Below are 16,450 nucleotides of genomic sequence, written 5' to 3'. Positions count from 1 at the left end.
AAACAAAAACCCAAATAATATAACATACGTATTTGTATCCTTCTCGTCTGCGTCCTCATTTCCATCGTCACAGTCCTTCAGCTTCCAGTCCATAATGTATCCAATAACTGGGGCTGTTAGCAGGCAGAGAAGTTGCAGCACTCCAAATATGGATGTATACAGACTTACTGTAAAGAGCAAGGGTAATGGTTATTATATAAAGTATCAATTAATCCAGTAAAACTGTGGGGTAAGGTGGGCTCAGCATGCAAAAAGGACATAATTTGAAATACAACACTGATACAACAGATTAGTAGGGGCGGTTCACATTTAAGATAACTTTTAGTCTGTTACAGAATGACCAATTCTAAGCAGCTTTTCAATTGGTGTTCATTATTTTTCCAGTGTCAAATGGGGGCACTGAGCCCAGCAGCCAATAAAACTATTTGTATTACATATTTTTCTATTCAGGTCATCTCCTATTCATATATCAGCCTCTGATAAGGTGAACAACCTCTTTAACAAAAGTAGCATACAAGGTTTACACTAAAAATATACAGTATATCAAGTTAACACAAAATTGTCTATGCAGGGAAACTAGTGAAGGATATATAGAAACAAAACTGAGAGGCAATCACTATGGTACCAAAGATAAACATATGAGGTAGGGAGGTGGTTAGTCTGAAAAATTCTCTATGCTCCGCAACAATAGTAGCATATGGTATATATGCTACTTGGTATTTACACAAGGATGCCATAAAAGTCGCTAGCATTCTCTAGCTTCCTTTTGCTTATGCTGTTGACTGTAACCCCAGCATGATGGGTAGCTAATACACAAATGAATTATATATATATTTTTGTAACCTAGAAATATTAGTGTGTGCATTGAACGCAGCAGGAATGGTTACTTCTAATGAATCCAATTACCTGTGGTTAAATTAAATCGGATAATGTAATTTTGTAAAATTTGGCCCAGGTCTAGCAATTGATCAGCTGTTTGCTTTTAAACTTTTTTTTTCTATAACACTTAAGAAAAGTTTCCCAAACAATTGTAAGTGTTGGAAGACAATGCTTTATATTCACAATGACAATTCCCCCCATAGTAGCTATGCAGCCACACAGGCAAAATAATTGCTACTGATTTTAAAGGGCTTATTTATGGGCATTTCATGGGTGGGTCATGGTAAAACATGGCACACAGGCAAAATAATTGCTATTGATTTTAAAGGGCTTATTTATGGGCATTTCATGGGTGGGTCAAGGGAGTATACTTTAACATCCCTGAATTATGTAATTTCAAGGGCATAAAAATAAGGAGAACACATGCCCAATGATCACAGGTAGCCCTGTATTTGTCTTTTGGTTATTGGCAGATAATAAGTGCAAGGTTCCCAAACAAGTAGAAGCACTTGAACTATGTGCAAGGAAACAGACACAAAAGTTTCATGCATGGTGTCTTCGCAAACATGGACTTGCACAAAGTGCCTAGAGCTGGATAAGCAGCAAATATAGTAAGGCCCAATGTGCAATTCTAACTATAGTGAAAGAAAACATCAGGGACTGTTTTCTGATTGTATGGTCTTTATTACTTTTGCTGGTACAAAGACATGGTCTTTGTCAGGTGCCTACTGTTAATTATGAACACACCCTCCTGTAAAGTGCAGCGACCCAGGTGCACAGGCCCAAGTCATTTGCCCTGTCAGATTCAACTCCTACACTTTTATATGATAAACTATGGTAGTACTGACCAGCTTTAAACATTTAACTGCTCATCAAAGTAAATGTTGCAGTCTGGAAGCATATGCCCCAAACTGTTAACTATTGCTGGCAAAGACACTCACCGGACTAGATCCAGTGTGAATGAGTGGAGAGATTTCCCATGGAGGGCTGCTGCCACTTCAGCTTTTTTTACTTTTATTGGAGGCAAATGTGTTCCTGTATAACTTGTTTCATGAGGATGTATAAATGACACGAGAAGGGAGAAGGGAGTTTCATTGTCATACTGATCAGCTGCTAGTGCAAAAACACAGCAGTCACTGTATTACCCAGCCTTACCCGTGTGCATCACTGTGTTGGCCAAAAGAGTGGGCAGCAAGAGATAGAACAATACAAGAGAGATATTAGTTAGCACATTCTTGAAAAAAATATGACAGCTCACACATCTTGGAAAAGCTTATCAAATGTAGCAATAATTATTACTCAATATGTTGAGAAGGAACTGGATTTAGCTTCTCAGAGCAAGAAACAACTGGTGGACTTTTTGTCCCGTGCGGGGGGGGGGCTAAATCAGCAGCTTTTCATAACTGGAAATGAAATATATTGCCAGGCAGTGGCTGATAAGAAATTCACAGATATAAGTATTGTTTGAATAGGGCAATCATTACTTCATATCAGATTTTTAAGATTGTACACTACAAAGGTGTTATCATGTGATAAACAAACAGATAATGTTTTTCCATGGAATTGCATAAATTATATACTTCAAATGGAAATGGTCATTATTCTTAATAAGACATTCTATACAACCATCAAAGCAACAGTACCTCTAGTGGTCACATTCAGCTTTGCTGCAGTTGCCCCATGATAGGTATACAAAAAGTGATTAGCTTTTTCTCCATAATAATAAAAAGTACCTTGTAATCAATCCCAACTAAGATATAATAATAGTATATAATAGTAAATTAATCCTATTTATATTTTACTATCCTAATTTTCTAATCCTAATCACTATCCTAATTTACTAATCCTAATTACTATTTTACTAATTACTATTAAATAATAGTAAATAATCCTATTGGAGGGAAAACAATCCTATTGGGTTAGATTAATGTTTAAATTAATTTTTAGCAGACTTTTTTAAAGTATGGATCCAAATTAAGGAAAGATCCCTTATCCAGAAAACCCTAGGTCTCAAGCATTCTGAATAACAGGCTCTATACCTGTAGTCCGTTTCTACAGATATATATAGGAAAAACGCTGCAAGTGACAAGGCAGGAAGCTGAGGAAAAGCATGTTAGAAGGAATTCACCTCATCTTTCAGGTATGTGTAAATGGCATAGCGTGGAACGGTGACTAATGAAAAGCAATGCTACTGAGCCAGTATTGCATACTTCAGTAATCACAGAGAAAAAAAGCGGGAAAACTGTAATGCTATATAACATATCATTAATATTAGATTAAGGCCAAATATAGTAACATGCAGGTCTGGACTGAGAATCAAAACAGGCTCTGTCATATTAGATACACAAAAGCCCAAACAGCCCCCCACCAGTCGAAAGAATGTTCATGGCATCTTACAGCAGCCTCTCCGGCATTTGCCAGAATCTACAGATTGCCAGTCCGGGCCTGGACATGCATTCAGCCTGTCACATAACAGGCAAGGCCAAAAAAAACAAAAAACAGTTCTGGGCCCATTTTTTCAGTGATATGTTCCAGGTACAGGGTGTGCCTTGTCCCCCTGCTTGCATGTGCGTTGGTGAAAGTGGTTTGCTTGCTTTACACCGCCCCACAGTTACAGCAATCACTGAACTGAAGCCTCATAACACGACTCTCTGCTCGCTAGTTCAACGCTCCTGATAAAGCAGGTTCAGACTGGATTATACTGATTGAACCTCTGCCACAGAGCATTTTGCAATGCAGTATGTTTGTAACTGAGGTAATCAGCATGTGAATCTTTTTTTTTTTTTTTTACACTGCTAAAAATAATTTCCACGTTTGGGGGCAGTGCAGACTCAACTGACGCTTTGTGCAAAGATCCGCATAAACAAGTCATTCCATGAGGTACAATCAGAAAAAATATATTCATTTCAAGACTCAATGAATTGTACTAAATGAATTGTACCAAATGACAAGCTACAATCTTTCTGAAAATGTCAATGTGTTTTTTTCACATTCCTCAATTATGTGCTGTTAGGTGCTGTTGAAAATGCAATAAATACAGCAGCTTTTTTTGCTCTAAAAAAGACAAAAAAAAACAGTTTTTGAAATGAAATCCTGGCATCTCTGACCATGGATTCATCCTGTCATGGCATCTGTCAACTTCAAAAAGCATTGCAGACGTAGCAGCTGTGAGTTTGTAGGGGGTGCTCAGCAAAAACTTTGACAAAAGAGCCGACCTCAAGGGTCTACATTGGCTCCCACAGTAACAAAAAAGGCAACAGAACATTTAAAATATCACATATTGTAGAAATGATCACTCATGACAGCAGTATGAGGAAGGACTTACCAGTGTCCATATCTCCTTCTACTAGAAACTCCAGGATATTGTTCATGGCTCCCATGTAAAAGATAAGACGGAGCTGGGTAACACACATAGTGATAAGACTGAGCAACAGGATTGGGCTGAACACACTCTTCATGAAAGATGGAGTTGCTTAAAGGAGAAAAAAAAAAATTAATTTGGTAACTGTTTTACAAGATGGCTTGGCCGGACTAAAGAAACATAAAACATGTTCCACGCAATCTGGTCCACACAATGGAAATTAAACTCATTTCAATGGAAAAATGGTTGTGAATAGGTGCTAGATGGCCCAGTTAAGCCCACTCTAGTACATACATCCATTTATTTAATACTCTCAAAAGGTAAACACACTCTCTGCCAGAAACACATCATACTTAAATGTCACTGGTACTAATGCATCCCTTCTTCTGAGGGTGGGAAGACATTCACTGTTCACATTTTAGGCATCTAATGTAAATGCCCAATTCGCTTCACCATGTTTGGAACATCTATCATTCATATACTGTACAGGCATGCCACATAACAGTAATGATACAGGCCCTTAATGTTGTGCACAGAATCTCACCATCTTTTGATGGTGAGCTAAGCTTAGGGGTTGTTGGAAGCCATCCATCAGAAATTTGCCAGGTTTGTATGTCATGGAAGCTATTGGCACTAGGCAATTATATTTTTATGCAAATTGCACTGGTTTCTTAGCTGGCATGTTATGTATATGGATGCCAAAGGGGCTTAAAAAATGGTAAATAATGTGTACCATTTTTAGCTTACTTCTTTGTTAAGCTTTAGTTTTCCTTTAAGCTGAAAATGTAATTACTGAAATTTGGGCCTTGACACCTGTGAAGATGTAGCTAAAATAATTTATGGGCCTCTTTTGTCCTCAAGTGGCAATGTTTCTTCCCCAGCAGGCTGTATTCATGGCATATGTTGAGCGATCCCAGATGCAACTGTTTTGAAACTAAAAGGCTGCTGTACATCCTCTGAAAGTGTTGATTTAAACTGATAATGCCCTCACAAAATTACATATTTTAATAATTGATTAATTTTACAATCACATATTAGATATTAAATTGGATTTATTTGTAGATTGTAAGCTCTTTTACCTCTTGTATCAGTTATTGATTGCTTTATTTGTTACTCTGTATGTCCAATGTATGAAACCCACTTATTGTACAGCGCTGCGGAATATGTTGGCGCTTTATAAATAAATGTTAATAATAATAATAATTTATGGATCCCTATTCGTTCCATTTTTAGTTAATGAACCTATCATGTGTCTTGTAAGACATTTACTTTCATTCTTATACTAGAATCCAATCTCTGTGGGACATTGGGAGTTGTGGATCAACAGCTGGAGGTCTGCATAATGGACATCCCTGACTTAATAACACTGTCAAACAAACAAGCGTGCGCTGGAGTGCATAAAGGAAACAGACAAGTTCGTCAAAGATTATCACTGAACTAAAAATTTGGGAAGGAAGAAAGCTCCATAGAGGAAGGAAATATGTTTTAAAGAAGCAGAAGGGGGTAACACGAGATCTCAAAGAATACTTTAGAATACTCTTGCAATGAAGGTGCTCTGAACTTTTCTTTCAGCTGTTTGCATTGCTTGTTTCCTCTTTACCACATACTTGTATTCTTTAGAGCTCTCAAAGGTTAAGAATGACATATACTTCGGTTAGACTAGACCTACACAGTGACTAGCCTTTCCACTGTGGCACAACCTACACTAGCCTGCCCTATTTAAGAGCTATCAATGGGTTTAGATGGCAGGGGCATAAAGGTAATGCAAGCACAAACTTTCAGGAAGGTTAACTGGCTCCTGATAAAATGTGTGTGTTAATGTGATAGTGACTTTAGACTGTAAGGCCCCAAACCCACGGAGTGGTTGAGTTGCCCGCTATCGCAGGTGACAAACCGCTCCAAAAAGGCTTTCCACTGGCAATAGGAGTCACCAGTGGAACGCTAAGCTAAGTGATGCTAAGGGCTTTCCACTGGTGACTGCTATTGTTGCCGGTGGGAAGCCTTTTCGGAGTGGTTTGTCGCCCACGATAGCAGAGGTCTATCGCAGGAGACTCAACCACTCCATGGGCTCTTACCCTAAGTTCCACTGTGGTGGGGACTAATGTGAATGATGCACAATCTCTGTAAAGCACTGTAGAATATAAACATAAAGCTATAAAAATAAAGATCAATGATATTACCAAGGGTATTATTGCTGACACTGCAAGACTATCAGTGATTTGCTGCATAGATATGTACTGTGATACAATGAAACTTGTGTTCAATGTTTGGGGCTTGTCACAGATAAGTGCTGCACATTGGGACAAACAACCCGTTAGTATGGCTGCAGGCATAACTGAAAAACTTCTTTGACACTGGTTTTTAGCTTACATATCTGCATAAAGATCAAAAGAAGAAATCGGATATGGCAGAAGGGGCCCTGCAAGTAGCAGCATAAGTAAGGTCCATGGAGCCAGTAAAGATTATTGTATAATAATAAAAATTTCTTCTAAGTGTATATTTTGTGTTCATAAAATTACCAGCCTCATATAAATACAGGCATGTAGTTATCATATTCTGATGTGAAATGCTGTGAAATACTATATATGTATAAATAACTCACTATTTGTAAGGAAAATGCACTTATTGTAACTCCACAGAGATTCATATTCATGTTGTCAATAATACGTACCTGCATTGTCTGCCTGGCATTTAACCTCCAGATCTACTGTTGATAAACACAGTTTGTTTCCGTTCTGCAAGGCTGACAATTCTTTGGGATTTTTCATGGAGCCTCCTACACTTAGCCGTCGCCCCACAGTGGTTACTTGCTTGTAGAACTGTTTCCCTGTAATCTTGTGGTCAAAGCCCAGCCAGCTAAACTTAATCTTCACACTGGTAGGGATTAGGAAGGATATACAATTAGTATATTGCCGTTATTTTACCATTATTATTTCAAATGAGAGTGCATGGTAAAAGGAGAGCTAAGCAGCTGAAGTTCTTACGTATAATCCATGTCTTCTGGTCCAGGAAATGGTTCCAGGGGCCAATTGAAAAAGCAGTTGAAGAAAACAAGACCGGCACAAGCTGCCCAGACAATCAGGATTGTAATAAAACTCACACCAAGATCATATATAACCTGTCAGTAAAATAGAAAAGGGAAAGCAATCATGGAATGTTAGTAGGTCTATGTTTGGACTTTGATTAACAATTTTAGATTAACTTTAGATTGTTAGAAAAAGAACATTCTGCAAGCTAGACTGGCATCTTTTCCAAGCAGAAAAGAGAAGACACCTGTTTAAGAGATACAGGCATGTTATACGGAAACACGTTAACCATAAAGCCCTAAATTATGGAAAGGTTATTTCCCATAAACTATATTTTAATCAAATAATTAAAAACATTTAAAATGAATTCCATTTTCTCTGTAATAATAAAACAGTACATTTTACTTGATCTTAACTAAGATATAACTATTCTTTATATAAGACAAAATAATCCTTAGGGGTTTATTTAATATTTAAATTATTTTTAGTAGACATAAGGTATGAAAATCCTAATTACTGAAAGGCCACATATCCGGAAAACTCCAGGCCCCGAGCATTCTGGATAATAGGTTACATCAGGGGGCTCAAACTCAATTTACCTGGGGGCCGCAGGAGACAAAGTCAGGATGAGGCTGGGCCGCATAAGGGATTTCACAAAAAATTGGCTTTCAAGGGATAATGCAAGGCACGGCGGGCGGGAGCTGCTGATTGCGGAAATGACGTTATGCCATCATAACAGTTATTATGGGAAGACGTTCTGTGTGCACAATTAGCTGCTAAGGAGGTTATGATGGCATAACGTCATTTCCGCAATCAGCAGCTCCCGCCCGCCGTGCCTAGCATTATCCCTTGAATCGCAATAAAAATCGTGATCCATTCATTGCTTTTGAGAAGGCGTTGGTGCGGGCCACAAAATATTGTACCGAGGGCCGCAAATGGCCCGCGGGCCGCGAGTTTGAGACCCCTGGGTTACATACTTGTATTTGTTAAATCCAAGCAAACATTCTGCAATTCTTTATATCTTAGCCAATATGGGCACTGTTTTTAATGTCTGCAAATGATAATTTTGGAAGAGTTAAAGGGATGGCAGGACCCACAGATATACTAAAAAACACAAAAATGCAGGTCTCTCAATAATAACCAATGCCTTTATGTTCTATTAAAGTTATATAAAACCTAAAGGGAAATAATTAATCTGGTTTTGTAAATATATAATAAGCCTTTTGAAATCATAAACTTGTAACGTTCATCCAAGCCAAAAATGATGGCAACCAGTACTGCTCATTAAGCATTTTGCAGGGCACGTCAATATAACGGTATGATGCAATTTTAGCTGGTATGTCTGAAGCTCAAAGTTTACTGGATATTATTCTAGTCTTAACATGCTTTTCACCTACAATGCAGCATTTCTCCCTAGAATTCCAGCATAATATTTGGTGTTTACAAATTGAATACACCGAGAATGTGCAAGTCAAAGTGAGCACAATGTGTAATTTCAAGTGCAAGTCAACTGTATCTGTAGGCGAATCAGACAAAAGGAACCCTTCTTAAAGGAACAGTAACACCAAAAAATTAAAGTGTATAAAAGTAACTAAAATATAATGTGCTGCTGCCCTGCACTGGTAAAAGTTGTGTGTTTACTTCAGAAAGTCTACTATGATTTATATAAATAAGCTGCTATGTAGCCATGGAGGCAGCCATTCAAAGGAGAAAAAGGCACAGGCACTTAGCAGATAACAGATAAAACACTATTGTATTCTACAGAGCTTATCTGTTATCTGCTATGTAACCTGTGCCTTTTCTTCTTTTTTCCAGCTCGAATGGCTGCCCCCGTGGCTACACAGCAGCTTATTATATAAATTATAGTAGGGTTACTGTAGCAAACACACCAGTTTTACCAGTGCAGGGCAACAGTGCATTATATTTTTATTACTTTAAAGCTCTTTCATTTTTTGGTGTTACTGTTCCTTTAAGACAGTGATAATTCTAGGGCTCCCTTCCTTGCCTCCATGAGGTATGTACTTTGCACCTTTACAAGGTACAAATTTGGTGCCCCCCAGTAGGTATAGCCCCCATAGAGAAGCATGGGGTCAGTTAACACCTGCATTCTTCTACAGTGGAATGCACAAAAGCAACGCATGGTAGCACAGTTGTAAATGCCTGTTTGTAAGGCCCTTTATGCTGAAGTCACTTAATTGCAAATGGAAAGGATTGTGTGTATATTTAAATGCAATACAAGAGCAAATGGAATTGACTTTGTGCATATTTATACACAGTAGTGAGCAACTGGAAACACTTCTGTGTACATTTAAATGCAAAGCAAGTGCAATGAAACAGTTGAGTGTATAATAAAATGCAAGGGCATATGAACATGCTCATGTACTAGACAACAGACCAGCTTCTACTTTATGTGTAGATCAGTTAAAATGTATTTAAATTGTGTTCTAACCAAAATAAAAGGTAGAATTGAAGAGCCCATGTAACCCATCCCTTAGCTGAGTTTTGTTCTCTGCAGCCAGAGGTTTCAGAAAAGCTGTATCACAAATATTTAGATTTTGTGGTTCTTGTAAACTATGTAAAGTGCTCCATACTCCACAGCATTATATAAATAAACATATACATACAGGCCCCTTCAAAACATTGTCAAGCTACAGAACATGTGCATTTTCTGTTTTCTCTCTCCAGTTTTATCAGTTGAGGCATATTTCTGCTGTGCATACAAATTTCAGAAAAATAATTAACTTCTCCAATGTATATTTATAGATATATATACATGTGTGTTTGTGTGTGCCTGGTGGTCACAAGCATGTTAAACTAAGCCTCCCTTAGTTTTTATTAAAGTGTCTAGGTTTATTTAAAAAGCAAAAGTCAACCACTGTTACATATTTGGCAATATGTTTCTGAGGGCGATGAGAATTATAATTCATGAATTGTAACTGTAAACTATGACAAGAAGGTGGCAATTGGGCAGGACCTGCATAATTAAAATCAGTTATGTATGTTTCCTTCTCAAATAGAAATATTTGCATAAGAAGCACTAATTAATAATATTTATATTTAACTTTTGCATTATCCTGTGCATAAATGTGACAAGAAGTAGAGCAGCTCTAAGTTAAGTGATGTCCCCACCCTCCCGTCCTTACTCACTAAACATTCTTTCAACTGCTTTGTTTCTGCCACCTGCTGAGAGCTGCATACCAACATTGGTAAAAGGGGGTTGGGGATGAGCTATGGCTATTTTTACACCTGAGATGAAATCGCAAGGTTGATCCTTGCTGCCCCCTTATACCTCTCCTCCATGCCACCGGTGTAAAGGGTGTCATTTACAGGAAAGATCCCTTTCCTTCAAAAAAGCAAACCTCTGGTGTAAAACTGGAGCAAATGTATTTACTGCAAGTGGTTATTAGCTCCAAGAAATGCTTCCTAAGAAGAGGTTTCTATTTCACCTCAGCTGGCACTTTACCATTTAAGCAACATTTTGCTGTTTTTAAAGTTCAGCTCTTGTGATGAAGTAGGTAAGAACAGCAGACCTGATGCCCCCCTAATATCCCTGTAATTACATTCTGCACACAGACCAGTTCCAAAAGGGGGCAGCATAAGCCATACTGACCAGTTGCACTATTACACCAGGAAGATTTTACCCCACCACTTTGTCTCTTTAAACTGGATAAAGAATCATGTACAGTATACAGTAAAATCAAAAGAAAAGGGGGGAAGGTATCCTCCCAATCACTACTGCATTCTTTTGTGCACTGCAGGAGCAAAAGATCTATTACAGTACAATAAAGCCAGTAATACAGGGGCTCATAAATAGTTAAATATTCTGCCCATTTAAACTAAATATAATGACATACATATTTAATGGAAACTTCAAATTTCAATCCTGATATAGCAGTGCTGGACACTAGTCCACTCATTAGGTAAGTAGATGAAGCATTAATCTAAGCCTCCCTTCTGGACGGTTAATGTTCGACTTCCATTACTTCATTTGCTTTTACTTCTGGTTTGTGTTCTCCACCTAAGCTCAGATACACACTGTTGTGCTGGAAACTCACCAAACTCATTTACTACTCTTCTTTAAATGAATGACACACCCAAATGGGCAGAAGTCTTGTGACTCAGTGTTTACATAAAACACGTTTATGTAGTACGTGTATGCAGTACAAAGTGACCCTAAGGTACACATCATGCATGAAAAGTTGACAGGTGGGAGCTGGCTGAAGCAGGTATGTGTTGTTTCCAGTAGAGACAAGTCACATGAATAACTAAAAGTTGTGTGGTCTATTCCATATGAAAAGACAGAATCTATTAGCAGCCAATTTCCAGTTATCATATAGGTATATCTAAGTTACTATTAACACAAGATACCTCACACTGAGGTTCAACACCTATTAAAAAATGTACAACTGCAGACAGGCAGTAGCTCTCATAGCGTGCTGGAAGCTATCGCAAAAAGTGTAAGACTTCTCCAGGGACATTGGTATGTAAAAAATGTCTTATGGAATCTTGTGTTTGTATAACTGAAATGGAATTTATATCTATTTCCATTTGCTTTTCCACCCTAGTTTCCATTACCTGCCACTGTTCAGTTGGCTGACCGCAAGCTTAAGGTGGCCATACACTGCAAGATCCGCTCTTTGGCGAGGTCACCAAGTGAACAGATCTTCTCCCTATATGCCCACCTACCAGGGGGTGATATTGAACTAAATCAATCCCTAGGGGCCGTTGGATTGGGGGACTGTATCAACAAGCCAACCCGGTCCCCAATCCAACAAAAGAATCAAACCAGACTGATAATGATCTGCCCAATTTTAGGCCAGATGTCGCTCAGGGAGGCCTGTCAGTGATGCCCATACACAGGAAGATAAGCTGCCAAACCAATTATGGCAGCTGGAATCGGTCCCTAGCCCTCCTACTGTGTTATAATCCTTTAATTGAAGACAAAAGAAGAGTTAACTAGAATTATAGAAGGCATGGTTTATCATTATTAAAGGCATAGAAAGTCAGGACAAGCCTGATTTGATTTTGTTTTGGTCCATACACTGTGGAGCTTTATCAAAGGCCTTTGTGACAAGAGGAAGGAACTGCTTCCAACATTTTGGTCTCAGTAGTATGCTGCGTCTATTAAAGCTAATGCCCTTTCTATTACTAAGTAATTAATATGGATGGTGGGTAATAAGGACACTTGGTACAGTTGGTTTCAGTTAGCCTAGCTCATGCTTATGCAGCTTGGGCATTTTTCTGGTTGTTACCTGCCTCATTTTTGTTACTAAAATTACGGATACAGTTTCTAATTTGGGATATTGTTGCATACCACCTGTGACTTTGTGGGCTGTAGTGCAAGAGATTTCCAACTATTTGTATATTTCTCATAGGCCACGCAGAGAGATTACATAGACCATACACTTGTATGCACATATTTATGTATGTGTGGCAAACCTTAGACACTAAACAGAGGAAGATAACTATGACTCTACTTTTTAACTCTACTGTATACCTAAAACTGAGTATACACTTTTTTAAGATTTGCACAATTGGTGAGGCTGACAAATAACAGTACTTCAAATACCTACCTAAACCATATCAATATTATATAGCCATTCTACCTGTCAGTCTCTGATATTACTAGAGGAAAAAGATAGGGAAATTCACTCAAATGACTCACGTTACACACAAATTCAAACTAAGTACTATTCAATCAGCTCCCCACTCTCTGAAGGTATGTGGCCAGTGAACAAAAAGTTAATGTCAACAGATCACTTAAGCAAATGGCACAAGGGTCAGTTTCAGATGCTTTGTGCACCAGGCTTTTAAGAAGCCCCAAAAACGTGATACAAATGCACCTGAAATAATCCCCAGTAGACTTCCACTAAAATCACATGACAAGAGCTTGGATTCAAGTCAAAGCGAGACTGGTTTAGCAAGTTCTGCAACAATATGGCCAAACAAGCCTTGAGGTACTATTATTTAAATTCTTTTTTGAATGGAACTACTGAATTTGAATCAATAGAATAGAGACACAGCAATTTTGTTATAGTAAGAAAAAAAATAAGGGTTAAAAAGTCATGTAGTAAATGATGATGGTAAACTTGAGTTCCTATGCACTCAATTTTACTTGGGAGCAATAGGTAATAACAGTCATGTGATTTGCTGTGATCCTTCCTGAGGGTAATGTGGTGCTGAAAATACCATGTGTGCCATAGGCCTAGGATGTTGAAAAAAGCTTCAAATTATCTAACAAATATTATATAGTCAAAGGCTGCCATTTATCCAGTGGTGCTTGCTGTATACTTTGTCTTAATCCTTATAAGCAATACTCACCTTGATGAAAGGAAAGGTGACAGCAGAAGAAGCATACGATCCAATCATTAGTGCAATGAAGGTTGAACGCAGATCACCAAACATGTTGGGCAGCTACATATATGAAAAAGTATGAGAATTAGAGTTTAAAATACGAAATTCGTAATGGTTTCACACTGCTATATAATAAAAATTCAGGATATTATCTCCCCTTAGTACAAGGTTTGAACCATAAGGGAAATGAAAAGATGTTATCCACTTCCCCTTGAGAGACAGAACATTATACTGGCAGTAGTTTACTGCTTTGTGTATTGTTCTCTGGTGTCAGGCACAGCTTGAACTAGCAACTGCTTATAAACAGAGACTGCTAATATTTTCCTGTAAATGTGGCTGACTGCTTCTGGAAATATCAAAGGCAATACTTCTGTTCTGCATATTTAGGCACACCAGTGTTTTCCAGCCACTGGAGAAATGCCCCAAACCATTTGTCTGACACTGGCAGATGGTTTTGTTTCAAGTGTGCCCAGTGTGCCATCAGTCACAACAGGCAAAATAATTTATTTCCATTGTGTACCCCATATTACCACCACTGAAATAATCACTCTAAAGAATTTGCCGGTGCTTCAACAGAAAGGGTAGAAGTCTTATAGCATGAGCAAAGTCATTATAATGCCAGCATGTGTGTTTTCTATGAAGCAATAATAATGGAGTCAGTCTTCCTGATATAAGAAAATCAGCCATAATCTTTATGTCCCTGTTACTTTTTTTTTCATTTCCCCTTATTTTGTAAAAATTGCACATTTCTCTTTCTCATATATTCAGATTTACATTGCATTTATAAATATACATTGCTGCCATCAAGGTTATCACCTATTGTCTCCTCTTTGTTTCTGGAGTCCGTACATACTAAATAACACTCATAGGAGGCAGGAATGCACTAACGTCTTCAGAGGGGGAGCCCTTTAGACTGGGGGGTGGGGGGGTCACACAGTTCTCACATTACAAATTTATGCCAGAAGCTAAATTCGAACAATATTAGGGTCTACATGGAAACAGCAGGTCTCAGCAACCAGACAGGAATACCAATATATCATTACTAGTATATAGTTAGATATTAGAGAATATCAACAAAAAACACAGTAGAACTGACCCATGCTACACCACTGTATGCATGCTCAGTACCTCATCTCCCATTATACACACACTTAACAAAAGAAAAAACAGCAGTACCACAAATAAATTTTGACACATCACAGAAAAGGGTTTCCTTACAAATCCTAAGCCTGTACTTTTTGTGAGAATTACAGAGATTCAAGAGAAATGCCAGCCTGTTTTCATTTACATCCTACTGATGCCACTAAGAGGTAAAAAGAAATCCTCTTCCTCTCTCTGTAAAAGGTCCTTTATACCAGTACATTAATACTGGTAAATGAGACTGGGAACTGAATACCAATTGCAAATTGTCTCAGAATAACACTCTCTACGTCAGCGGTTCTCAACCTGGGGGTCACGACCGCATTGGGGGTCTAACGACCCTTTCAAAGGGGTCTCCTAAGACCTTCGGAAAACACATATTTCCCATGGTCTTAGGAATAATTTTATGGTTGGGGGTCACCACAACATGAGGAACTGTATTAAAGGGTCGCTGCATTAGGAAGGTTGAGAACCACTGCTCTATGTCTTACTAAAAGTTAACTCAAAGGTGAACAACCCCTTTAATCTATTATTTTGCGTGGCAAGATTAGAAGAAGGTGAAGCCACAGGCTGCATTGAGGACCCTAAACACACACACACGGCATTCAGGAGAAAGATGTGGGCATTGTTATCAGCTGCCTGAATCCCATCCAGCTTGTGCAAATCACTGTGTGCTTAGAAAGCTGGTGTTGTATGGGTTCCTCAAGGTGGAGGAGGGGCGTACTTGATGTTCTCTGTTTTAGGACAGACAAACCGTGCTTGTTTATTATGACAAAGGGGGCAGAGAGATTTAGGGCCATGAGTCAAAGAATGTGCCATGCAGACTAGGACAGGTCATGGAAATCTGATAAAGCAGCACTGAAAGAGCAGGGAAGAGACAGAGGCTCTTGGCAGCTTAATAGGGACTGGGCAATAAGCCAGCATTTTTTAAGGCACCATGCCCAAGGGCGCTTAAACATACACTTCCATGTATCAGTCCCTGTGTTTAGATGCAGTGGATGCATCTCAGCATGCAGAAATGACAGGTCAAGTCATAGAATGAAACACAATGTTCCCTCTAGTTTATCCTTGGTCATGTTTGCAAAAAAAAACAGCACACACAACTTCTACCTATTACACTGTAGCTGGCTCACCAGCAGTTCCATCAATAATTTTGCTCTAAACCAATATAGAGAATTGCTGAGCAGATAAACTTCTGCTGTAGCAGCCGACATCCTTGTACCTGGCCTCTATTTTCACATGCAGCCAGATATATTTATTCTGACAGCAGCTGGTCTGTGACCACTGTCAGGCTTTCTCTATGGTGAATATCATCCAGGGCTTAAGTGTGCTTGAATTTAAATAAACTAGAAGGCAGGAAAACAATGCAACCTGAACACTTTACACCTCGAAACACTCTCAAAAACATGAGTAAAAGCACTGGCAAGTGTACATCAGCACTATTCATTGTAAACAACACCTGTTCTGAAACTCCATTACTGAGAAAGCAATTCTATAGTTTGAACAGTAGCATTCCAAGAAATGATGTGCTACCCCCAAACAGTCACATTGCTGGTGCTTTCTTGCTGCTTCTCTTTACTAGTAATATAATAAACAGGTTTTCCCCCATTTATGGGGTGGGTGGGGGACTGCAGCTCCCCCACTGATGGCTTAGGGTCCATTGTTCAGCCTAAACCTTGACAAGGAAATC

At 38.6% G+C, this 16,450-nt stretch overlaps 1 protein-coding gene across 2 annotated transcripts in view; it reads right to left on the bottom strand.

The window, feature by feature from the left end:
- Window positions 1-16,450, bottom strand: part of slc43a2 (solute carrier family 43 (amino acid system L transporter), member 2) — a 44,410-nt gene that overhangs the window by 5,961 nt on the left and 21,999 nt on the right. The window contains exons 6-11 of one of the 2 annotated variants that reach the window (XM_012956282.3): window positions 13,588-13,680; window positions 7,225-7,358; window positions 6,912-7,114; window positions 4,205-4,351; window positions 2,035-2,046; window positions 29-167 (exon numbers count right to left, since the gene is read on the bottom strand). In XM_012956282.3, the coding sequence (XP_012811736.1) occupies window positions 29-167; window positions 2,035-2,046; window positions 4,205-4,351; window positions 6,912-7,114; window positions 7,225-7,358; window positions 13,588-13,680 (728 nt within the window). 2 annotated transcript variants of the gene reach the window in all.

Source organism: Xenopus tropicalis, chromosome 2 (genome assembly GCF_000004195.4).
Source record: "Xenopus tropicalis strain Nigerian chromosome 2, UCB_Xtro_10.0, whole genome shotgun sequence".
Classification (NCBI taxonomy): Eukaryota; Metazoa; Chordata; class Amphibia; order Anura; family Pipidae; genus Xenopus; species Xenopus tropicalis.
The sequence above is the reverse complement of the archived record's forward strand: the minus strand, read 5'-3'. Positions and strand labels throughout refer to the sequence as shown.